This window comes from Rhineura floridana, chromosome 8, assembly GCF_030035675.1.
Source record: "Rhineura floridana isolate rRhiFlo1 chromosome 8, rRhiFlo1.hap2, whole genome shotgun sequence".
NCBI classification, from domain to species: Eukaryota; Metazoa; Chordata; class Lepidosauria; order Squamata; family Rhineuridae; genus Rhineura; species Rhineura floridana.
The window spans coordinates 50542371-50568245 of record NC_084487.1 but is presented as its reverse complement, the minus strand read 5'-3'; the positions used below and the strand labels follow the sequence as shown (position 1 = coordinate 50568245).

Sequence of the window (25875 nt, the reverse complement as noted above, 5' to 3'; positions counted from 1 at the left end):
ACCATAGATTCCTTCCCTGTGGGGGATGAAGTAAGCCAGCTGTGTGAACTGAGACTCCAGTTTGAAGGGACAGACTGAGAGAGACAGAGAGAGAGAGACACTCATGGGAGCTGAATTACTTTCTTCAAGAATACTGTGGCACTTATGGACCTTCTAGAAATCTAATGCGGGAGCAGTGTGCATTGGAGTGCCTTAATCTGTGGATCTTTTCTTATACTTTGCATTTATACATTGTACATCTACGTTGTATTTATAAGTTGTGGGTGAATTAGCTTTTATTCACACTTGGGCACTCTGCTTGGAACCTTTCGATGAAGGGTGTTTCACAAAGTATTTTAAATACATTTTTAAATACAAAGGGTGTTATACAAAGTATTTTCAATCAAGAAATAGGTACTCAACTGATATTTGTAAATAAGTGCAACTGTTGCAAAATAGCAGTAAGCCTCCAGAGACCTCATTCCAAAGGAAATAGACCCAGAGTACATGCTACAGCCCTGGAGCTTGGAGAATTGGGATGCATGTTACAGTATTATTACCATTTTCATTGAAAAATGACATTATACGAAAACTGGAGTGTGCTCGGATCCTGCTTTGACTTCTGGTGTAGAAAGCTTGTGTATGTTCTGCTGAGCACATGTTCAGGTTTTGCCATTCCTTTGGTGAGGAGCCTTGAAGACTAGATGGAAAAAGATTCTCTGGGCAAGGAGACAAAACTGAATCCACTGAAAAGAGGCCTGTGGGATTTTCATGCGGTGGCTAGAATGTGGCTCAGACACATTTAGACTGATTATGTGGACAGGCCCTCATAGGAGTGGGGTAGCTGGGTTGTCTCTGCAACAACCCTTGTGCCATCACCACTTCAAACTCGCTTCCTAGCTCACATCTGCTTTATCGAGATGCATCGGAATTTTATTCTTTGCTCCTCCATGTCACTTAGGTAACGTCCAAGCAGTCTCCCTGCATGATATCTTTGCTCAAGCCAGAAACCGGGACAGCTTCCCACCAGTGCTGCAGCGAGAAGAGCCAGAGTGGGAGAAGCACAGATCTGTCAATTTGTCAGAGCTTATTGACATTTACAGGTGGGAAACCATCCCTTTTCCACTATGTAGTTCTTGAATGTTAACTCAGCAGCCAATGACATGCATTGCATATGGAAATGACAGAATCTTCAGCAGGAATGTTCTCTGTCTTGCCTCAACACAAAGGGGTTTAAGCTGAGGTATCTCTACAGCTTTTTATTACAGAGCTGTGACGTTAAGGAGCATTTGACTGTCTGTAGTTTTGTACAGAATGTCTGACAGTAGAATTCTGCATGCTGTTCCTATGCTTCCTGGAAAAACACATTGCCAAATCCTTCCTAAAATGGAATTTATGTTGAATTTTTGGTGGTGGTGTTCTGCTACTATATAATTATGATTTGATACTGCAGATAGACATAACTGAAATTTGCATTGTTTCTATGAGATCTTTGACGACACACCAAATGTTCAGGGGCTGCATAAGTAATGATTGTTTCCTCTCAAGTTTATTTTGTTCACGCATGTGCTGCTTTCTGTAGTGTTAAAGGCAGCTGCTTCCGAGGTTGGAAACCTCAAGCTGGAGTGTGTGTGTGTGTGTGTGTGTGTGTGTGTGTACACATGGCCCTCCAGCCCTCGCTCTCTGCCTCTTGGGACTCTTCTCAGGCCATATCCCTCTCCATCCTGGCTCCATATCTGTCCCAAATGTTTTGCCTGGCTGCCATGTGTCATTGAACTGTGATAAAGCCTTGTGCTTGCCTGGATGGAGGGGCACGTGTCAATTCTGACTTTTGCCTGACTGGAATGTAGCCTATGGGTTACATCCATTACTCTGCCCACTTGTGCCTCTACCCCTGCCCACAATTGGCATGCAGCCCCGGCAGGTTCCCCACTGAAGAGGGTTCCTCACCATGTCCTTATATGCATGTGCACTCTTTAAGACCACAAAGCCTATGATACTGCTGTATGTCAGCACTACAGTCGTGGATAAGAACTACTGCTGTTGGCAAAGTACGCAGGCACCAAACCATCCAAGGCACCAAGAAATGATAAATTATAGGGCACATGCTGGTGCAAATGGCACAAACTGGAATCTGACAGCCATCTGAGGCATTACACAAATTAAAATGCCTAGGAAAATAGAAATGCCTTAACCTGGTACAATGCTATATATACATACCTGGGCGTAAACCTCCATTTTTTCTGAGCAGACATATATAGGGTTGTGCTGTTAAGCATGACTTTTTCAGGATTAAGCCCAACTTGTCCCAGTTAATGGGAATTTATGTGCACAGAAGCAAATGTTTGGATGAGAAGGAACCCCCAAATTTGCTTGCAAATTTTGCATAGGGCAACACTCAAGGCTTTTTGACTTTGAGAAACCATTTATCCAAATCATGCAAATATGTTCTTTCTTTAATCTCTGGTTGGCTGAGGCTGACACGAATCCTGCCAGGGACCAAAACCAAAGATTGCTCTGTGGCACTCATATCATCTTGCTTCGTCTAGCCTGTTAAATACCCTGCAATTCAAGGTGCTGGTTTGAACCTTTAAAGCCCTAAATTGATTGTGAACTGGATACCTTAAGGCAAGTGTGGGGAATCTTTGGTCCTCCAGATGTTACTGAACTACAACTCTCGTCAGCCCCAGCAAGCATAACTATTGATCAGGGATGGGAGGAGTTGTAGTTCAGCAACAGCTGGAGGGCCGTAGGTTCCCCACATCTCCCTTTAGATTGTCTTCTTCCATATGTTTCTCCCTGCATGCTCCATTCAACATCTGGGCTCCTGCTCTAGATCCTTCGGTCTTATGTGGTGTGATGGGCAACTACCCGAAGCATGGATTTTTTTGTGTGACAGCCCCCACCCTGTGGAATGCTCTGCTAGGTGAGATCTGGCAGGCGCAAAGATCTTTATGGAATTTACTTAAAATATGGTGGTTCAAAAAGGCATTGGGCTGAAAGTTTCTCTGGCCATTATTTTAATACTGTTCCCTTGCAATGATACGTAGTTTGAAAGTGGATGATTTTAACGTTTTTATGAAGGTGTGTTTTGTAAGCTGCCTCGAGTTCATTTGGTGAAAATAGGCAGGGTAAAGCTTTTTAAAATAGACTAAATAAATAATGAAATGTAATAATCAGCGTATGCATAGTCACCTCACATTTGCTCTCCCTCTCCCCCAGTGGTGGTGTTGAGTTCCTGCAGGCCGTAAAGTCTCCAGATGGCAACTGCAGTGACCTTCTTGTCACTACTGAGCATGGTTTGACTTTGCTGCGGGGGCAGGACTTGGAGCCACGCTGGGATCTGAAGCAGCAATATATCGACAGGTTATTGGGGTTTGCTTTTGTTTTTGCTGGGAGGGGCTGTATCTGCTTCTTCTGCATCACCATGTGTTGCTCCTTGCATGCTCCAAAAATCAGACTGAGGAGGGCATCCTCTTTGCCCCCCCCTCTGAACAGATAGCTGGCCCACAGCTATGGAACACCCTTCCCCTGACTCAGATGACTGTGGTTTTTGCCCTCATGGGCCAGTAATGGCCTATGGGCTGGAGGCTCTAACTGTTTGCAAATGCCCACAACAATACATCTTACAGCATCTTAAAGCTCTTTTAGTTGGACAAGCGTTTCATCCAATGTTTAACATTTGCATTGACACTTGCAGTCTGTTTTGTACTGACTCTCTGAGCTCAATAAAAGTAAAAATGATTAATAAAATGTAAGAAGAACATGGTAGAGATATTAAAAAATGTGAACACTGTGGAGACAGGGAACACATGCTGGATCTTCCGTCCATTCAGGTTCTCCTCTTACCTATATGTCCTACTATTGAAACCACCTACCCACTATCTTCTTGACAGCAGCACTGAGATTATGGGGGTCCTCCTTTGGAAAGCCTGGTTGACTCTCCTCTCTCTGGGCCTTCAGGAGAACAGTGAAGGACTTTTCTGCTTCACCTGGTGTTTAGCTTCTTTGAATGATTCTCTTGCTGTTGTAGGTTGTTTTGTTGTCGTTCCTGCTTCTTTCAGCTCTCTGTTTATTACTTGTATTTTATTGTGCATTGTTGTCTTTTTTTTAATTTGGCACAAGCCACTTTAGGAGTATTGTTGTTAAAAGATAGGGTTATTTTTAAAATAATTAATACCCTGTCTACCAGGGCTGAGTAACTGTGGCCCTCCAGATGTTGCTGGACTCCAACTCCCATCAGCCCCAGCTTGGAGGTTCAGTGGTCAGAAATGATGGGGGTTGGAGTCCAACAACATCTGGAGGGCCACAGTTCCCCATCCCTGCCATGTATGATGAGGATAATGGGTTGTATCCAGTGCTGCATGAACAGACAGCACCTCACACGACTGATATTTTCCTTCCCCTGTACCTCTCCTCCCTTGTCAGACTTACTGAATGTTATGGGCTGGGCGTTATAGGGTTGCAGTGAGAGGGGGGAATTGCTCACAATCAGGAACCTTATGTGAATGGTGCAAGATTCCTCTTCCTGATTTCAGGCAATTCTCCCACTGCAGCCCTGCAAGACACAGCCCATAATGTTTGGTAGGTCACTCTGACCTCCTAGAAAATCTGTTTGCAGGGGGTACAAGGGGGCGGGAGAAAGGTCAGTTGCACAAGCTGCCTTCCGCTCACACAATGTTGGATGCAACTCATTTGGACCATTCTGGCCCATGAAGCCTGGGCAGAACAGCAAAAACCACTGTACTGGCAGCATTTGAAGAGGTTTTTGTTTTAGTTTACCTATGGTTTAGGAATTTCCAGTGCCCACAAAATACTCCTAGTATTCAGTCTGTGTGTAAGTTTGCACATGTTCATGGTGTGCACATTTGATCAGATGCCACAGACTGAGCTTTCTTATTACCTCAAGCACAGTTCTTTTCAGTGTGAGGCAGTTCTTGCATTCAGCTGTGAAGCATCAACTAATGAAAATGCATTTATGAATAATCTCAATAACTATTTTGCCACAGCTAGTGTACTGATTAACAGAGTCAGACTAGGATCAGGGAGTCCCAGGGTCAAATCCCCATTCAACCTTGAAGATCACTGGGTGACCTTGGGCCAGTCACCATCTCAGAGCCTAACCTAGCTCGTAATGGAGGGGAATGGTAAGATAAGAATATAATACATATTACAATCAGTGGCAAGCCTCTGCAGAATTCACATGATTATGTGAAATTTATATTGGTGTTCACTAAATCCAGAGCTGTTGATGCATTTTTAAAGGTCTGGAGAATGTCATGATTGTTAATGAAATGTATGCATGCAAAAAATGAGGGTAATAAAACATCATGCTTCAGGGTGATGAACCAATTACATCAGCACAGAGTTTTCTTTCATTGACTATGGCTGGTGAGTAATTGGTTTTAGAGTATTGTGCTCCATTTTCTCTTTTCTTCTTGCTCTGATGCATCAACAAATGGTCTTGGCCCATGCCAGGATAGCATACTTGACGGATGAGCAGTCTGATCTGTTTTGGCAAAGCCTGGGTTTGTAGGAATGCAGATGAGTTCCAGTGAAATGAAGGTTGCCTTGGAGGATGTGGACGTGCTCATTTCAGATGCCTTCTGTGTCTCTCCTTCGTTCTGACTGTTGCTCTCTCAATTTTTGCAGTCAGCCTTCCCCAGGGTACTTCAGTGATGATCAAACCCTGGATTTTCTGGTCCAGGTACAGAATGGAATGAACATCTCAAAAAAGGTACGTTCACTAGCACTCTCAATAGCACAATTATATGCCTGTTTACACAGAATAAAGTTACATTTGTATAGGATGGCAACCAAAGGCAGGGCTGTAGCTCAGTGGCAGAGCATCTGCTTTGCATGCAGAAGGTCCCAGATTCAGTCCCTTGCATCTCTAAGTAGGCCTGAGAGAGACCCCTGTATGAAATCCTTGCGAGCCACTGCCAGCCAGTGCAGACAATACTGAGGGAGATGGACCTATGGTCTGACTTGGTGTGAGACAGCCTCCTATGATCCTATGATGACAGACTACATTTTTGCCATTAGTAACTGTATCAAGAATGACCTGCTGCATGTACCTGTAATCACCCTGAATGTACAGGCATGGGCAGAGGTAACTGACTAAAACATGTTCTACTTACACATTATGGAGGCTGAGGACCAAACTAGACATGATGTTAAATGCATCTTTGCATTTAATAGCCACATTTTTAAAAGTGCAGATTGCAGCCACTGAAGGTCAGAGATTAAAAATCATTCCCTAAACTCACTCCCTTGAAGCTGCATGTTTGTGTTGGAAGGAAATTCCCCATTGGTCCCAAGGGGGATTTCCTCCCACTGCAAATAGCAGCTTCAGAGAAGGGATTTTCCTCTGAACCACAACAGGTGTCGCATCCGATCCCAGTAATTATCATTCCCCAGCCCCCAACTCCACATCACCGACTGCTATTTGCATTTTTAAAAAACATGTACATTAAATGCAAAGACATATTTAACATCACAAACAGTTTGGGCTTGAGTTCATAAACTGGGGTGGCAGAGTTCTAGACTGCATTATTTCAGACTGCAGATTGGAGGCACCACTTTTCTGAATGTGTAACAAAATATTAAAATTCCTGTATGTAGCAAACAAGTACATCAGATGTAGAGGTTTAATGTATCCCTTTCCATGCTCATTTATGCAGGGAACTATGTAGATGTGAAAGTATTCGAAAATATGTCCTCCCACCTGAAATCTGAACTGCTGTGGTTCAGAGTTCAACCGCTATACTCTCTTCAGTGTGTAGAATAGATCTAAAAGTGAACAAGCATGTCCCTGCCAAATGCTCCTTATAAACAGAGTATGAGAGGGATAGACATCCCCTGTAGATTGGCCCTCCAGCAATGGCTAATATGCTGATACAACATCTGCTTATACTGCATCTGAATATGGAGGCTCCATTTTTAACCCTCCTGATTCTGGATCTCCCCCACCCACCTGTCTCTTTCCATGTTTGACACTAGCATTCTCTGTTTTCAGTTGCTGGTGGTAGATGGTAAATTGGGCCTCCCAATCTGGAGCTATGAGCTGCCATGTCACATGAAAAAAACAGATGCACTCTCGGTGATGACTTTAGACAAAAAGTCTGTCTTTCTTTTCTGGGCTAATGAGAAGCAGTCTTTCTTTAAAAGCTTGGTAAGTGAGAGTCCAATTCCCCATGCTAGAAGGACCCATTGTGTTGTGGTTTCAGTTATAGCAGGCAAAGGGGCCATGGCTATAGCTTGCCTGGAAGCCTTGTTCCTTAATCCTGTATGTTTGGGGATGGGCTATGGTTACACAGCTGATGAGGAAAAACATTTTTTCTTTCCTTTATCACTTCATGTATTTCCAGGACTCAGACCTGGTCTGAAAATATATTTTGAATGAACCCTGGCACAAGTTCAGGGGTGTGCGTATGTGATTCAGTTTCAATTTATTTTCTCCTCGGTAATTATGATGGTGCTCAGGTCTGGCATCTGGGAGAGGGCTGATATCCCACTTACATGTATGGTTTATTTTTCAAATTTCTCCCACTATTGTAAGATCCACAAAACTGAACAAGACATAATTGTCAGGTCCCATGCACTATTATCGGGGAAAGCCACCCTGTGTGTTTTGGTGCTGTGGGGGTTATGCCAGAGAAGGGTAGAAGGCAAAGCAAATGAAAGAATGCTTCCAAAGGTGTTTATGACTAGGTGAGAACTCCTTGTTGCCATTAGCCACAAAAGGCTTAGTTGTGCCTAGACTCTGCTGCCTCCCTAGCTGCACAAACATTTGGTCTGTGACTGGCCACTCATTCCACAGAATCTGAATTTGTGTTTGCTACTCATTCAGTAGCCTCAGTAGTTCTCTGAGCTAAATCACTGGATTTCTGCAGCATAACCAAGCCTACTAGCTCTCTGGTATCATGTAAAAACATTGCTTCTATTGATGTAAAAGGCATAGAGAGACTCCACCCTGCCTTTTAGGATGGCTTTTGACCATACTCTGAAGGTATGCAGAAGTCCACACATAGTGTAAAAATGAGATCTTAGCCGGCAGTTTTAATAAATGAGCCCATTGCTCTGCCACTGAATAGCAGCGGAGAGAATCATTTATGACAATGATTTCACATGCATTCCCTAATCTCCGTAATGTCTTTTCTTAACACTGGCTGAGTTTTACATGATGGCAGAGAATACAAGACAGGACAAACAAGAGATATGTAAGAGAACTCTGCAAGATAAAGCAGAAACTTCTCCTGGCACTAGTTTTTATTTTCTTCCTACCTTGAAAATCCATTACATTCTGCTGGATGGGATCGCTTTGACACCAGTGTGAGCTAGAGATGTGAAGGCCGGGTGGGGGGGGAATGGAAAAAGAGTTTTCCCCCCAATTTTTTGTTTTTTTTTCTGGGCCATCACATCTCTAATGTTAGCTTCCATGAAGCGGTGCAAGGCAGCAGGTAAAATGCAGAACTGGCAATCCTAAAAACACAGGTAGGATCCTACACCAGCGACGGATTTGGGCAAATCCCTGCCTCTCGGCTTCAGCCATCCAACTGTAAGAGTATGGCCAAATTACAAACAGTTAACACTCATGGTTTTCTCCAAAGGACATTGGGAATTGTAGTGAAATACAACAGTAACTTTGTACTTCACGCAGGTATTGCACGGCTAAGGGAGAAGGCGTCCAGTTGAACAGGGTTTGTCGCAGCTTCACAAGTGCTAGTGGACAATAATAATTCAAGCAGTGGGTGTTTCACAGTTAGGAGACCCCCATGATACAATTAGGAAACCGCACGGGGGAAGAGTGTTCTTGTGCTCAGCCCTGCTTACAAGCTTCCCAGGGGCATCTGGTTGGCCACTGTGAGAACAGGACACTGCACTAGATGGGAGACTGGCCTGATCCAGCAGGCTTTTCTGATGTTCTTGTTCACAGCAAACCCCAGAAATTTGTGGATGAAATAGAAAATTCATGATTTGGTTGTTGTTGTTGTTATAGGAACCCAGCCCAAGAGTTCACCATCTTTATCTCCTTCATCCTAATTTCCCTACAGTCCTCTTGGACCTGAGCAATACCACAGGCACGGTGACTGCTTCATCCAGTGAGTATGTACAGGTATAGAAAAAAGTAAAAAACAAGTTCAAACAGATGCTTGTGTGAGTGTAAGGAAATAAGTTGCCCTTTTTGTGAGTGGTGTTTAAAGTTTTGTGTCTAATTCCTGTTTATAACACTGGTTTTTTTATCAGTGCAAGTTGTACTAAGTTTTTAAGTTTTATATTGCATTGGTGTTCTTTCTGCTTGTTGTATCTGCATTCATCAGAGTCAGAAATGCAGGTTGTGATTGCAATCTTCATATCAGGTTCTGCAGAGGCATTTATATTCGTTGCAGAGCTTCAGGCTGCTGAACTCTGTGACTAGATTTTATTTATAACTAGAAGCCAGGCCCTGCATAGTAGGAAACAGCCACTGGAAGTTAGCCTGATCATCAGATCTGAATCTAGTTAATGACTAAATTACTTAGCGTTCACCAGTGTTTTCTTTTACCTTTGCACCCGACAGTTGGAATCAATGTTCTTCAAAAAGATGCATTTTATATCACCGTGACAACAAGCCCCACCTCTGGACACCAGCCAGGGTTTTTGTCGGTCAGCAAACTCCGCCTGAGGTGGGCCCTGATGGCTCAGAGCCGAGAAGTACCCTTGAAGGAGACTGATCCCAAAATCAGCCGTGGCGAATTGAAACGATTTCTCTCCAGGATCAAATTTACTGATTTTGCTCACAAGGTGAGATATTTGGTCTAGTAAAAATATGCATGCAAGAGGAAGGAGAATCAAAAAGGGTTGTCCTTTTGGAGAGAAAGCTAATAGCAATGTCTGCTATTAAAGGTCTTCTAAATGCAGGGGTTGAGAAAAAGTGGCTGAAGCATGTGGCAGCCTTAGGAAGACGGGCCCTATGCTTTGATCCTGGGTCTTGATTTTCTCTGATTACATTGTGGGTCATTTGCACTCTGTGTAGTCTTCTTAGGTGAAGCCTCAAGCAAGCCACTGTAGCTTTAGAGCTGACTGGCATGTTGCTTTTTCCAGATATGGGATGACTCCCCCAACTGATTATTTCTCCATGATTGTATGGATCATAGATAGATTCAAGGTTCCAAACGAGGCTGATGCTAGTGGCTGGCACTTGCTAGGGTCCAAACCTGGCTTTTAGGGGCCCGGTGTGATCCCTGGTGTGAGGAGTCTCTGGGCACGCTCTCACTTTGTGTAGGACAACTCACACAGATAACTCAACTTGGTTTAGTGCCAACAAGAGCAGGCCCTGCCCTGCCCCCCTGCCCCAACACACTCTGGCTGTTCTCACTGTCTCGGTTGTGCCTTGCTTGAAGCAAGAGCATCTTCCCGTGTACTTGACTGATGCTGTCTCTCTGTGTGTGTCTCTCTTCCCCCTACCCCAGTTCTAGCCATTTCACTCCTCAGGTTTTTGAGCAATAGGGAAAAAAGGTGGTCCTCAATATCAGCAGACCAAGGTGGTCAGCCAGATTTCGTGATGCATTCAGTGAATGAAGAAAGGGGACTGAAAGGCCAGCTGCCACTCATCTTTGTGAATGGCTATGTAGTGCTGGGGAGGCTGGACCAGCGACACTCCAGCATCTTGACTCAATGGAATGCTGCTTGACCTGTTCATTGCTGCTCCCTGTCTGCATACTTCCTTCTGGGTAGATTGAACATACACATTTAGGCAGAGACACGACTGTGTGTGTGTATTTATATATATCTGTATATATGTATAAGACTTGCTGGGATTTCCTCTTTTTTTTCCCTCTCGACAAAATGGCACTTTTTACACCTGCTGCTTTGATTTGTTTTCTTGCCACAGTGTCCCCATTGCTCTGTGTACATAGCCATTTTGAACAAGTCGTAGAATCACAGAGTTGGACATCTATGATTCGTCTTGTTCAACCCCCCCCGCCTCTCTATGCAGGAAACCCCAGATCTAGAGCATCCCCAAGAGATGGCTGTCCATCCTCTTCTTGAGGACTTCCAGTGAGGGAGAACCCACCTAGGTCTGTTGTCAAACTGTCCTTGCCATCAAGAAGTTTCTCTTAATGTTCAACTGAAATCTCCCCACTTTTTAATCCAGTCCTGCTCTCCAGGGCACTAGAGAAGAAGTCTTTGCCCTCTTCTACATAGCAGCACTTCAAGTATTTGAAATGTGCTATCAAGTCCCCTGCCCCTCCCACACCAGCAAACTTCTCTTCCCCAGCTAAGGCCAATGTTTAACTTCTGTCAGCCATATATTAAATAACAAAGTAACACAGTAATTATTAGCAGAAACGACAGCTACTGTCACCCATGGAAGATTGGATCAGTGAAAAATAGCATTATATATTCCGTTATCAGAAATATTACACCATCATCTTCTTGAAAAGGAGCTTCCCCTATCACCAATCATCTAATTCTGTATGTCCAAAAATGTGACCTCCACACACTGGCCCCATCTGTACTATACATATAAAGCACTATGATATCACTTTAAACAGTCATGGCTTCCCCCAAAGAATTCTGGGAACTGTAATTTGTATAGTGCAGATGGGGCCTTTCTGTTTGAAGAGTGTGTGTTTCTCTCATACACACACATGCACACCCTGGCAAAGGACACCTTGGGTGCTCTTTCCTTACTGCCAGTGATATTTGGTGATGTTAATAGGGAAGCAGACTTTGTACACATGATTGCTTTAAGAAATAATTGGAAGTGATATTGTAGAGCAGTTGTTTCTCATAGTACATATGTTGCTTTTTGTGACCCACCATCTTTGATTAAACTAGCAAGGTTTTGTAGCACTTCAAGGTGGGCTCCAGAAAATCAGTCCTGTGCCTGCTACTGGGAGTAAGCCCCATTGAACTCAATGGGACTTACTTTTGAGTAGACATGTCCAGAGTGATGCTGTAGATAAACCAAAGCTAGCTTCCAGAAGTGTGACCGGTACTGATGAAAAAATGAATACTTTTTTGTATGACTGTTATGGATACTATTGGATGCTGGCCAATAATGTATAATAAATCTCCTCTTCATGCCCCAAACAGTGTGTTGACTCCCGTGTGTGTGTGTGTGTGTGTGTGTGTAAAAGGATGTGTGCTTATCCACATGAGAATCAAGTCCTTTACAAAGAAAAATGGCACAAGACTCCATCACCCTCTTAACAATGTCCCACCATTCAGTTCTTTCCTTTCCCTTTTAAGTTTCCCTTAGGAGTGAAACTGATTAGACCAGGAGTGATCTGCAATCTGGTGTAGTCAATTTTATTGCTCTGCTGATTTCTTTTGGACTAGAAGATGCAGCTGCAAACAGGAGTTAGGAACTCGGAGTGAGCGAGCTTTCACACCCCTGCTGTGAAGTTTCCCTACCCTCCACTGTATTTTTACAATGATTAAACCACTGAAGCTGGATCAGGACTGGTGCCATGGTAACAGTAAGGGGGAAGTTGCTCCACATAAAGAATAATCTGTACATAGCCATATTCTATCCTTGTAAATGTCTCTTCTTCATTAGCTTTTATCGTGATACCAGTCCCTGAGGCAGGGCCTCATTCCGTCACTCCCTTTTTAATTCTTGAGCTTTGGAAGGGTTTGTATATGTTGAATAAGAGTATGAGTTAATAGTTCTGTAAATACTAGCACAACTTATAGCCATTGTCTTTCCTGTGTCATCTCTTAGGCCTTATAAAGACAAGTATTAGGCTGTAAAGACACTAGTCGCCAGATCACAGCATTTCCATTAGCCACACCAGAGAGGGAATGGGTTGATCTGCCGATCAGTTGCGGGGGGAAATAAACCGCATTCAGAGGACTCCCACCAGGTTTAACAGTAAAAAGAGTTGGGGTTTGACTAGTGTCATGTGTCCCCATTTTCAGAAGAGAGAGGCGGAGACACTGGAACCTGCAGAACAGCGAGTGTGTGTCTCCCCTTAGTGAAAGGCATACAGATTCCAGAGTTCCAGAGTTTCCTCAATAGGGAGAAATTCCATGATCCCCAACCCTAGCTGACAAATGTTGCAAAGTGACTACCTGAAACAGTACATGCCTTTAATTTCTTCCTTTAATTCATATACTTGATTTGTATTGTTCGATGACACTGGGCACTCCATAATGTGAATTTCTTTCTCCATGTCCTGTGTGCACTTTAACTAAAGAGTTTGTCTGTATATTGTTTGAACTGTGAACCATAATGGAATAAATAAATATCATATACAGCATCTCTGTGGTGTGTGGTTTGCTTTTCCTAGTTTCTTTGAGAAATTTGATGGGGACTCTGGAAAGGAAGAGAGTGAATTTGATACCTTCCAGCAGAGTCCTACTGTGAACAGATGTACAGAATTTCCATGGTGAGCACATAAGAACATAAGAAGAGCCTGCTGGATCAGGCCAGTGGCCCATCTAGTCCAGCATCCTGTTCTCACAGTGCCAACCAGGTGCCTGGGGGAAGCCCGCAAGCAGGACCCGAGTGCAAGAACACTCTCCCCTCCTGAAGCTTCTGGTAACTGGTCTTCAGAAGCATGCTGCCTCTGACTAGGGTGGCAGAGCACAGCCATTATGGCTAGTAGCCATTGATAGCCCTGTCCTCCATGAATTTGTCTAATCTTCTTTTAAAGCCATCCAAGCTGGTGGCCATTACTGCGTCTTGTGGGAGCAAATTCCATAGTTTAACTATGCGCTGAGGAAAGAAGTACTTCCTTTTGTCTGTCCTGAATCTTCCAACATTCAGCTTCTTTGAATGTCCACGAGTTCTAGTATTATGAGAGAGGGAGAAAAGCTTTTCTCTATTCACTTTCTGAATGCCATGCATAATTTTATACACTTCTATCATGCCTCCTCTGACCCACCTTTTCTCTAAACTAAAAAGCCCCAAATGCTGCAACCTTTCCTCATAACGGAGTCACTCCATCCCCTTGATCATTCTGGTTGCCCTCTTCTGAACCTTTTCCAACTCTATAATATCCTTTTTGAGATGAGACGACCAGAACTGTACACAGTATTCCAAATGCGGCCGCACCATAGATTTATACAACGGTATTATGATATCGGCTGTTTTATTTTCAATACCTTTCCTAATTATCGCTAGCATGGAATTTGCCTTTTTCACAGCTGCCGCACACTGGGTCGACATTTTCATCGTGCTGTCCACTACAACCCCGAGGTCTCTCTCCTGGTCGGTCACCGACAGTTCAGACCGTATGAGCGTATATGTGAAATGAAGATTTTTTTGCTCCAATATGCAAAATTTTACACTTGTTTATATTGAATTACATTTGCCATTTTTCTGCCCATTCACTCAGTTTGGAGAGGTCTTATTGGAGCTCTTCAAAATCCCTTTTTGTTTTAACAGCCCTGAACAATTTAGTATTGTCAGCAAACTTGGCCACTTCACTGCTCACTCCTCACAGTTACACACATTGTAACTGTGACATCCATACAGCCTTCTGCCCAGAACTGGAATCAGGGCAATCTTTTTTCCTCACTGTTTGAGGAGAAACTGGCTTTGCATGGTGTTGATTGGTTAACCCCTTTCTTTAAGCAGAACTCCTCTGAACTCCTTTGAATCAGTAATAGGTTAAGTAGCAGGAAGCAGAGAGATGGAATAAATGGTCTGTTCTCCTAACGGAGGGCTCGAGAAAGTAGAGTCCCCCAAGATCAGTATTGGGACCTGTGCTTTTTTACATGTTCACAAATGATCTAGAGTTAGGGGTGAGCAGTGAGGTGGCCAAATTTGTTGATACTAAATTGTTCAGGGTTGTTAAAACAAAAAGGGATTGCAAAGAGCTCTAAAAGGACCTCTCCAAACTGAGCAAATGGGCAGGAAAATGGCAAATGCAATTCAGTGTAAACAAGTGTAAAGTTACGCATATTGGAGCAAAAAATCTTAATTTCACATATACGATCATTGGATCTGAACTAGCAGTGACTGACCAGGAATGAGACCTTGGGATCATAGTGGATAGCTCGATGAAGATGTCATTCCAGTGTGCGGCAGCTGTGAAAAAGGCAAATTCCATGCTAGGGATCATTTGGAAAGGTATTGAAAATAAAACTACCAATATCATAATGCTGTTATGTAAAAACATGGTGCTGTCGAATTTGGAATACTGTTTACAGTTCTGGTTGCCTCACCTCAAAAAGGATATTTTAGAGCTGGAAAAGGTTCAGAGAAGGGCAACCAAAATGATCAAAGGGATGGAGTGACACCCCTATGAGGAAAGGTTGCTGCAGTTAGGGCTTTTTAGTTTAGAGAAATGGCGAGTTTCTGCATGATAGAAGGGTATAAAATTATGCATGGCATGGAGAAAGTGGATAGAAAAAAGCTTTTCTTTCTTGCAGAAGGGGAAAGTGCTCTTTGCACTCAGGTTGTGCTTGTGAGTGTCCCATGGGCAACTGGGTGGCCACTGTGAGAACAGGATGCTGGATTAGATGGGCCACTGGCCTGACCCAGCAGGCTCTTCCTATGTTCTTATAACTGTGTACAGTACTGATTGGCTAGTCTTGGTGTCAGTCACAAAGACACTTCAGTCAGATTATGCAGGACTGCCAGTCACATGAAGGTGAATGTTGGAATATCCCAGACATACAAAAAGAATTTCACACAGTGCATTGTTAAAACTCTGGAATTTGCTTCCACAAGAGGCAGTGATGGTCACCAACTTGGATGGCTTTAAGAGAGGATTTAACAAATTCATGGAGGAAAAGGCTATCAGTGGCTGCTAGCCATGATGGCTATGCTCTGCCTCCATAGGCCGAGGCAGTATGCTTCCAAATACCAGCTGCTGGAAATTGTGGGAGGGGAAAGTGCTCTTTGCACTCATGTTCTGCTTGCAAGTGTTCCCTGGGCAACTGGTTGGCCACTGTGAGAACAGGATACTGGATTAGATGGGCCACTAACCTGACCCAGCAGGTTCTTATGTTCTTATGACTGTGTATAGTACTGATTGACTAGTCTTTGTGTCAGTCACAAAGACACCTCAGTCAGAGTATGCAGGACTGCCGGTCACATGTAGAGCACCCGTGGGTACAGCTGATTCCCTCTTCAGACCTGGGCTCATTGCATGGAGTTTAGGGATCGACCCTGCTTGCCTTTAGTGGTATGAAGCCTGATTACACAAGTTACATGTCAAAGGGGCGATGGAGATGGCAGCATCTTTTTTTGGGGGGGGGAGGAATTAGGTGAATGAAAATGAGGAAGGGCACACAGTGTGAAAACATTTTCCCATTCTTGTCCACTCTGAACTTTTTGTTTTCGCTCTTTTCAAGTTTTGTGTTTTTAATCTGCTTTTTATTTTGATGTTTGATACTGATGTTTTCATCTATATCTATTATTTATTGGATTTATATGTTGTGTGAATACTTTTATTTACACTTTTGCACACTGCCCTTGGAATCTTCTGATGAAGGGTGGTTAAGAAATATTTAAAATAAATAAATTTTGGAAAATCCTGGTTTTAAAGTGGTTTTTATGGGGATGTTTTGGTTTGAAGCCAAGTAAGACAAGCACAAATCTTTCTTTGCATGTCCTCTTCCTTCCTTTCCCTCCTCTTCCCTCCCTCCTTTCCTTCCTGCCTGGATGTAAATTTCACAAAAGTTATGATAGTTATAAACTGTAAATAAGTCAAGAATCATTCACTGTGGTGTACATGCTCATCCAGAAGTCCCAGAGTTTTATTAAACAGGAATTTGATTTATTTTGATCCAAATGTTGGCCAGAACTTCCATGTTTCAAATTAGTCAGAGTGGACCTCTCTGAATCTACAGCAGCAGTGCCAGTCTGGATTCCTTCTTCACATACCTACATTTGGTATCTTTTGAAGCAAGGGAGTACAATCCCAGATGAGTAGGGCCTTTGATTGTTTAATTAACACACATTAAAGTTTCCTTCACATTGGATTTCAATGTCATTACTCTCCTGTGTTTCAGAATTTCAAGGTACACTTTATGTTGAGCAGCAGTGACAGGATGGAGTTGTACCTCAGGACTAAGCTAGACGTGAGCTTATTCACGTCATTTGCTCTTGTGTACCTGTTTTATTTTAAATGGTGAGCATGCTGAGCAGAGATTGTAACTGTGGCATGAGGTGAACGTTAACCCTTTGCCCCTGCTGTCATCCCAATCCAGATTCATATGCCTGATTTGCAATGGGGGGAAAGCTTCCATTTGCACCAAAGAGAACTTTCCTCCCATTGCAAATAATAAGCATTAGACCCCCTGATTTGGACTGGGGCTGTGGGGAGGCAAAGACCTGCCTTCCTCCACATCATCATCCCAATCTAGTCCCCCTCCCTGGCTGTTTATTTATTTAAAAAGTCAGGCATGGAAAGACATGAATAACATCACCTTTAGTTTGGCTCAGTCAGAGCACCTGCTTTGGCTACAGAGGGGTCCAGGTCCAGTCCCTGGCACCTCTAGGTACATCAGGGAAAGACTCCTGTCTGGAACCCCAAAGAGATGCTGCTGGTCAGCCTATTAGACAATACTGAGCAAGATGGAAGAGGCAGCATCACAGGTTCATATGACTGCAGAGACTGCCCAGTGACTGCATGACTCCCACCCACACCATTCCCTAGCAGAGCAAATGGAAGAAGCCAGAACCCCTAAGGTAGGAGTTTGGTTTAGAGTTCTCTGTTTCCACTGTCCCACTGAGCTCTCTCTGTCCTAACAGGGATCTTCACTGCCTGATTTTTCCAGGATCTTGTTCAACAATAGGTCAGGCTCCCTTCTTGGCACCTTTTGCTGCAGCTCCGAGTAGAAGTCAACCCCCTCGGAGACGGAGTGGAGTGGTTTTTCTCGGTGCAGGCAGAAGCCTCCCAGTTGCTCTCTGTGGTAGTATTGAGGCGGCAAGAAACACTGGTGGTGCTGGGACTGATCTGCCATGAGGCTCCCATCGCAGCCTTTCTGATGGTTGCGTTTGAATTCCAGCACCGTCTTTGTGTACGTGTTCAGGGTTGTGACGGCAGAGGCCATGCAGCAAGTAAATGAGGCCCAGGCCATGCTGAAAGAGAGGGGGGTGGAGAAGAAGTAGAAGGGTCTTACTTGTGACTTTTCTTAAAATTCTATAAATTCTTTAAATTTTAAATGCTATAATTTGAAGAGAAATACAGTATATCTCACCATAGGAGGAAGACTGTGATCAGGTGCCAGCTCAGTCTACTGCCCAAGTGCTAACTTCAAGCCCTCCTTATTTCTTATGGTTCTTTATCTTTAAATCAGATGGTCCAAATAAGAGGACCACTTCAAATAAAGCGCCATCCTCTATAAAGTAGGACATCTGAATACCCCGTATACAGGCCTGCTCTATTTATTTTATTTATAGTACTCAGTAGTGTAGTGGCAAATTCAGAAATGCAGGGTCCCTTCATGATAGTCACAGCCACACCTCCTTCTAAATTATACAACCTTCTAAGATGATAGAAGAATCTGGCCAGGCTTGAATACTGCTTTCTGTTTCTCTATCACTGTCACTATTTTGAGTGTCCTTTCTCACAGTCAGAAATATTGCTTCATTTACTGAATTCTGTATAGACATATTTATCTCCTGCTGTTACCGAACTGCTAGATGATGTGAATGGCATATCATCAGGATTCACTGTCTCTTCTTCTGCAGTTGCAGAATTCTCATGCGCCACAACTTGTCTTGGCTTTTTGAAGTAAGAACTAATAGAGGCTTGCTTGCAATTGATACTCATTTGGACTCTTCTCAGTGGCTAACACACTGCCCTTTCATGCTGATCGGTTTGTAAGATGCTGGAGTCATAGAGACCCTGTTGGGACCTGGCTCCCAAAAAAGTGAGGGGTCTAAGACCCCCCTGGAACCCTGGATGGCTGCATCACTGATTGTATTATTATTACGTTTATATCCCATATTTTCTTCGAGGAGCTCAAGGTGGCATACATGGTTGTCGCCTCCCCATTTTATCATCATAACACTCCTGTGGGGTAGGTCATGCTAAGAGACAATGACTGGCACAAGGTCCTCCAGTGAGTGTCATGGCTATGTGGTGATTTGAACCCTGGTTTCCCAGGTCCTAGTCCAACACTCTAACCACTACACTACACTGATTCTCCAGCAATAGTGAGCATTCTCATATACCCCTGGGCAAAGATGGGTGACTGACAGGTACAAGGAAGGAGTCTTTTAACAAAGGAAAACTGACCTCTAGGTTGCTGGGCATTCACAAGTCTTGCATAAAGGGCCAAAGGTAACAATCACAGAAAAGTACTCTATGAGACACTCAGACCAGCTGGAAACAGCAGGGTATGGATGAGTAAAATAATTAAATTATTATCATTTATTATCTGCCCTTCGCCCAAAGGTCCCAGCAAGGGTTACAGCAATTTAAAATATGACTTTAAAAACAATTTAGAAACAATGTAAAATCCCCAAATAGGGTGGGTCCTAAAAATACATGACTCAGGTGTCAAAAGGCCAGGGTAAAGAGGTGCATCTTCAGCATTTGCCTAAAGGTGAAGTTGCCAGATGCACCTTGGAAGGGAGGGAGTTCCACAACAGAGAATGCCCTCTCCTGGATCCCCCCCCAAGGTTCCAAGAGTGGCAAAACTACCAAAAGGGCCTCCTTTGCTGATCTCAACATGCAAAAGGATCTGTAGGGAAGGAGGCAGCCTTTCAGATGTTTGGAACCTAAGTTGTTTAAGGTTTATCTAAACACTAGCATGAGCACCTGAAATTGGGCCCAGAAATGAACTAGCGATCAATCTGGATTATAAGCAGAAACAAGGAGCACAGAGGCTTGAAGAGAAGGGAACACTCCAAGCCCCAGGGGGTAGGGGTACTGCATCATTTCCATCAGCTAGTTGCCAGGACATGCCATGCCTTTTAGACTACCTCTCATTTGTCTGAGTCCCTTGGATAGGCATGGAAGGGAAGCCAGCTGTGTGGATTCTAACAATGCTGGAAATGGCTGTACAAGTTCAAGTAAATGCGATACAGGCCAGCTGATCAGAGACTATCCAATATCCGCTATAAAAAAAACACTGTGGGATTTTTGGCAGGTTTCAACTAATAACTAATAAATACAGTAGGCTGGATCCAGAAAAAGCTGGTTAAATTTAGTTCCCATTAAATTCAATGGAACTTAAGTCACAATTAACCCTCTCGTTGATTTCAGTGGGACCTAAATTCAATTCAATTAATCTGGGTCCAACTTGATCCTTTATTGTTATTATTTTGGACCCCTGAATCTGTTCTTCAGCATCTGCTAGGGCTTTTTCTGATGTTCAGAAGGATTGGTTAACCATGTTTTCTGTGCTATTTTAGGCACTAAACCCAAATAAAGTCAAATTATTTTTACTGGCACTTTTGTTGAAACTGGATACAGGAGAAGTCTCAGCATCAAAACACAATAAAGAGAAACATGGCATGAGACAGAACTTTGGTTAAAAATCACAAATGGCAGATGCCCAAATACACCAGTAGTTCTTGGCTGCAGGGTCGTGCCATCCTAAAGGCTGCACTGGTCCAAACTAGACATGGAAAAACCCTCATTCCTACCTCTCTCTGTTGGAGGTGAAAGTTCGATGAAGCTGTGACATTTCTCATCTAAAAGAAAACAGAATGGTAAAATTCTCCCAGGAGGTGCAGGAAGGAAAGATCATTTCTCAAATCTAGACAATAGTGTTGACATTGTTCTAGGTTCCTTATTACTTCTGGACTATGTTCTCCTATGTTCTTAGAGTAAAAGAATGGCTGCCATTGTTTGTCTCCATTTCTGGGCTCTATGATGTGAGACGGAAAAGGGAGGAGAATAATATCCATCCAAAATGGAAATGTGTTGACATGGTCTTCCCCTACCCCCCTCAAACATCAGTGTACATCAGGAGTGGCTAATCTTTTTTGGGCTGAGGGCCACACTCACCTTGGCCAATCCTCTGGGAGTTGTGTGCCAGTGATGGGTGTGTCCACAAGTAGGTGAGACCACCCCACACTCTCTCTCATGCACACACACACAGGCAGACATGAACACAGACATGCAGCTTTACTGCCCCATAGCCGAAGCTCTCTGGGCAGTTTACAGCAATTAAAAACATTAAAAACAAATATACAAATTTAAAAACACATTTTTAAAAAAACAATTTAAAAACACATGCTAAAATGCCTGGGAGAAGAGGAAATTAAATATAATAAATGAAATGAAATAAAATAAAATAAATAAATAAAGTCTTGACCTGGCGCCGAAAAGATAACAGTGTTGGCACCGGGTGCACCTCGTCACAAAGATCATTCTATAATTTGGGGGCCACCACTGAGAAGACCCTCTCCCTTGTTGCCAGACTCCCAGCTTCCCTCTGAGTAGGCACCCGAAGAAGGGCCTTGGATGTTGAGCATAGTGTGCGGGTGGGTTCATGTCGGAAGAGGCATTCCGTGTAAGGCTTTATAGGTTAAAACCAGCACCTTGAACAGAGCTCAGAAACATACAGGCAGCCAATGCAAGCGGGCCAGAATTGGTTTTATATGTTCAAACCATCTGGTCCCTGTTACAAATCTGGCCGCTGCATATTGCACAAGCTGCAGTTTCCGAACCGTCTTCAAAGGCAGCCCCACGGAGAGGGCATTGTAGTAATCTAACTTGGACATTACCAGAGCATGGACAACTGAAGCCAGGTTATCCCTCTCCAGATAGGGGCATAGCTGGGTCACCAACCGAAGTTGGTAGAAGGCACTCCATTCCATTGAGGCTACCTGAGCCTCAAGTGACAGAGATGGTTCTAGGAGAACCCCCAAGCTATGAACCTGCTCCTTCAGGGGGAGTGCAACCCCATCCAGGACACGTTAGACATCCATCATCTGGTCAGAAGAACCACCCACTAGCAGCATCTCAGTCTTGTCTGGATTGAGCCTCTGTTTATTAGCCCTCATCCAGTCCATTGTCGCAACCAGGCACCGGTTCAGCACATTGACAGCCTCACCTGAAGAAGATGAAAAGGAGAAATAGAGCTGTGTGTCATCAGGATACTGATGGCAATACACTCCAAAGCTCCGGATGACAGTACCCAACTGTTTCATGTAGATGTTGAACAGCATGGAGGACAGAACTGACCCCTGTATAACCCCATACTGGAGAGTCCAGGGTGCTGAGCAATGTTCCCCAAGCACCATCTTCTGGAGGCGACCTGCCAAGTAGGAGCAGAACCACCGCCATGCAGTCCCTCCCACTCCCAACTCAGCCAGTCTTCCCAGAAGGATACCATGGTTGATGGTATTGAAAGCCGCTGAGAGATCAAGGAGAATCAACAGAGTCACACTCCCCCTGTCTCTCTCCCGACAGAGGTCATCATACAGGGCGACCAAGGCTGTTTCCATGCCAAAACCAGGCCTGAAACCCGACTGAAATGGATCCAGATAATCGGTCTCATCCAAGAGTGTCTGGAGCTGGCCTGCACATTGGGGCAAAAAAATCTTAATTTCACACATATATACTCATGGCGTCTGAACTGTCAACACAGGAACACAACCTTGAGTTTGTGGTGAATAGTTTGATGAAGATCATTGACCCAGTATGTAATAGCTATAAAAAAAGGCAAATTTCCATTAGGAAAGGGATTGAAAATAAAACTGCCAATATCATACAGCCGTTCTACAAATGTAGTGATAGCCATCAACTTGGATGGCTTCAAAAGAGGATTAGACAAATTCTTTGAGGATAAGGCTATCCACATTAGCTATGCTCTACCTCTACACTTGAAGGCAGTATGCCCCTGAATATCAGTTCCTGCAAATTGCAAGTGGGGTGAGTGCAATGGCACTCAGGTGCTGCTAGTGGGCTTCCCACAAGCATCTGGTTGACTGCTGAAAGAAGCCTGGCCAAGACGAGCCTTTGGCTTGATCCAGCAGGACTTTTTTTATGTTCTTATGTTCACAACATTTTATGTTCTTATGTTCACAACATGCAGCTCCTTGTCCTGTTCAATACATTGGGAAATATACAGAAACAAAACAAAACAAATCTGAGCATTGGTCAATTGGGTGTTCTTTTAAATGTGAGTTTCAGAATTCTCATGCACTTGTCCTGAAATTTGTACTAAAACAGATTCCAAGACGTAAAAAATAAAATAAAGGGTCAAGACGGATTTAAAATGACCAGATGGCAGCCCTACACATGCAGTGTTGGCAATTGCCAAGTCTCTCTATGACTTTATATCAGGCTGTAAATCAGTGTCCAGCCTGTGTGTCCTTTCCTGCAAAGTCCCAAGCTTCTGGCTCTGAAGATTATATTCCCCAGGTGCAGGTTTGCTTTTAAAAGTTATTTTGTCCTTTGTAGCTGAACACTGTCTAGTGGCAAAACTAATCTCTCTAACAGCCTTTGTATCATTTTACCCAGCTCTTTGGTGTTCAGAATGCCTCCGCATTCTATAATAGCTGCACGTTTCATTGAGGCTCTGTGTCCTACTTTATGGGCAATTGAAAGAAATTGACCCAATTAAATTATACCCTTATCCTAAACACATTATGGGAGTGTAAATTGTGTTGATTTCTATAGAGCTTGCTTCCAGAATAGTACTGCTATTCAGCATCAGGATTATATCGGCTGGTTCTCTTCCCAATACATCACAAAGACTTCACAATGAGTGAAGAAGGCAAAATGATCTATAGGCAGGTCTTTGGGCTCCATGTTTTTGTTAACTGGATAACAAAACCACATGAAATCTACCCTCTTGATTACAGCAAGAAGCAACAGAGTCTCCTAAGCAGAGCCACTGGCCACATTCACACCATATATTTAAAGTACTATTATACCACTTTAAACAGTCATGGCTTCCCACAGAGAATCCTGGTAACTAAAGTTTGTGAAGAGTGCTGAGAGTTGTTAGGAGACCCTATCCCCCCCCCAAATCTACAGTTGCTAGAGGTCCCTGGGGAGAGGGATTGATTGCTAAACCATTCTGGAAACCAGCTTTGAGAGGGGAATAGGGGTCTCTCCTAAACACTCTCAACACCCTCAACAAATTACAGTACCCAGGATTGTTTGGGGCAAGCAATGACTGTTTAAAGTGGTATAGTAGCCATGGTGAAGATGTGGCTGCTATTAGCAGAGGGTCTATGAGTAGGACCCACTCAGATTCCACAGTCAGATTATCCTATGACACATCATACTCGATTTTGGGGGTAAATCTTTCTTTTTTCCTGGTAAAATACTAAAGTTCCTGAATGGGGTTTAGAACAAGTTTCCATGTAGACATACTTTTATTATAGGAGTATTATATGTTGGCCATGCTGCCTTGGGCTGATGGGAGCTGAAGTCCAGAGACAGCAGGAAGGCTACAACTTAGTCCACCTCTCCTATACTGAATCAACTTGACAGGCTCATTGCCTTGTCCTTCAGGCTGTTTTTGTATTGCACAGAATATTTTCAGTGCTAGTATCAGTGTGGTGCAATGGTTAAGGTATTGGACTATGACCTGGGAGGCCAGGGTTCAAATCCCCACTCAGCCATGAAGCTCACTGGGTGACCTTGGGCCAGTCACTGCCTCTCAGCCTAGCTTACCTCACAGGGTTGTTGAGAGGATCAAATAGGGAGGGGAAATCATGTATGCCACCTTGGAGGAAATATGGGCTATAAATACAATAAATAAATAAAATGCTGCCACTTCCCATTTGCTGAATATATTATGAAAGGAAGAAGTCCTCATTCCCAGCTTCACCCTTTGATTGGCTGCCTCAGTGGGAGAGAGGAGACAGCATGGCCTTCTCCATTGGCTTGGCTGGGACCAATTCCCATTAGGCTCCTCTCTTTCCAGAACAATCTCTCTCACAGCCCTTCCCCCTGGCAATTATGTAACTTCTTTATATAACAGCACGAAAGAGCCAACACCTTTTGTGCTGTATCGCTTGTGTTAATATAAAATGTCAATCCTTAAGTGTTTCAGCCAAAAAGTAGTGCATGAAAGTGAATGAATGAATGAAGAGCAAGGCTGGAAAGATTACCTGAGCCTTCTATGTTCTCTTCACAGGAAAGCCACATGCCTGTGTGGAAGTACCGGAAGGCAAAGCGATCACCCCCAGTCTCCCAGCTATAGTGGACCACATCTTGGGATGGTGATGAGGAATTGCCAGCCCCTCTGTCAGCAGGCATAGGGACACCGATGCACTTGGTGTTCTTAAGTCTTCCCACACAAAGGCTTGGGGACTTTTTGAGTCCCGACACACCAATAACTGCCCAGCAAGGCTGTGGTGGAGAGGCTGAGGGCCAGCAGGTTCAGGACCACAGCCAGAACAGCACAACACCAAGGAAGGATCTTCAAAAGCTCCATCTGCAAGAGCAAAGCATGCCTCAGAGATCCCCATATCTGCTGCTCACTTATTATGTTCTTATGAGATTTTTTTTCAATCCTAGGGCTTTATGAATAACAAGGACATAATGAAATGAAAGAAAGAAATGTCGGGTGAAGGAAAACGTTTTAGCTCTGCTCTTCAGACCTTGCAGACTGCATTCAGCAAACATAATGGGGAGTAGTCCTGAAAGAAGCCCTGTGGCAGACATCAGCGATGGGGAAGGACAACTCTTGTCATCCCTGACCATTGGCCATGCTGCCCAGCAACATCTGTGGAGAGCCCCAGGCTCCCATTGTTGGCAAACATGAAAGTGAATGACGTGGAAAACTGGGCCCCAGGAAACACAGTGCTTTTAAGTGCAACAAAAGCACAAAGAAACTTTAAAACTATAAACAAGCCTCTTTTTTTAGCTGCATATAGATGATCACACCTTTTGACCTTATGTAAATGGATACATACTACTTCCTTGTTCTATAAAATACAGGGATTATCCCCTCATGCAATTAACATTTCAATATTTCAACTGTACAACAAGGTTTTGCAATGACAGGGTGAGCCAATTCATATCG

The 25875-nt window shown here is 43.7% G+C and overlaps 3 protein-coding genes across 4 annotated transcripts in view; 2 read left to right on the top strand and 1 right to left on the bottom strand.

The window, feature by feature from the left end:
* Positions 1–12141, top strand: part of FAM234B (family with sequence similarity 234 member B) — a 36751-nt gene extending 24610 nt beyond the window's left edge. The window contains exons 7-13 of one of the 2 annotated variants that reach the window (XM_061639366.1): positions 941–1082; positions 3202–3345; positions 5632–5716; positions 6998–7153; positions 8981–9083; positions 9542–9765; positions 10434–12141. In XM_061639366.1, coding sequence (XP_061495350.1) covers positions 941–1082; positions 3202–3345; positions 5632–5716; positions 6998–7153; positions 8981–9083; positions 9542–9765; positions 10434–10439 — 860 coding nt within the window. In that variant the 3' untranslated portion in view covers positions 10440–12141. The remainder of the gene's footprint in view (positions 1–940; positions 1083–3201; positions 3346–5631; positions 5717–6997; positions 7154–8980; positions 9084–9541; positions 9766–10433) is intronic. The other variant, XM_061639367.1, reaches the window with a different exon arrangement.
* LOC133390557 (uncharacterized) overlaps positions 1–25875 on the top strand; it is a 312873-nt gene that overhangs the window by 278147 nt on the left and 8851 nt on the right. The gene's annotated exons all lie outside the window — the stretch shown is intronic.
* GSG1 (germ cell associated 1) lies at positions 17316–25284 on the bottom strand. The gene is given in 4 exon segments (XM_061582725.1): positions 17316–18010; positions 20491–20575; positions 24959–25133; positions 25135–25284. Coding segments are annotated over 4 exon segments (747 nt in total). The 3' UTR covers positions 17316–17673.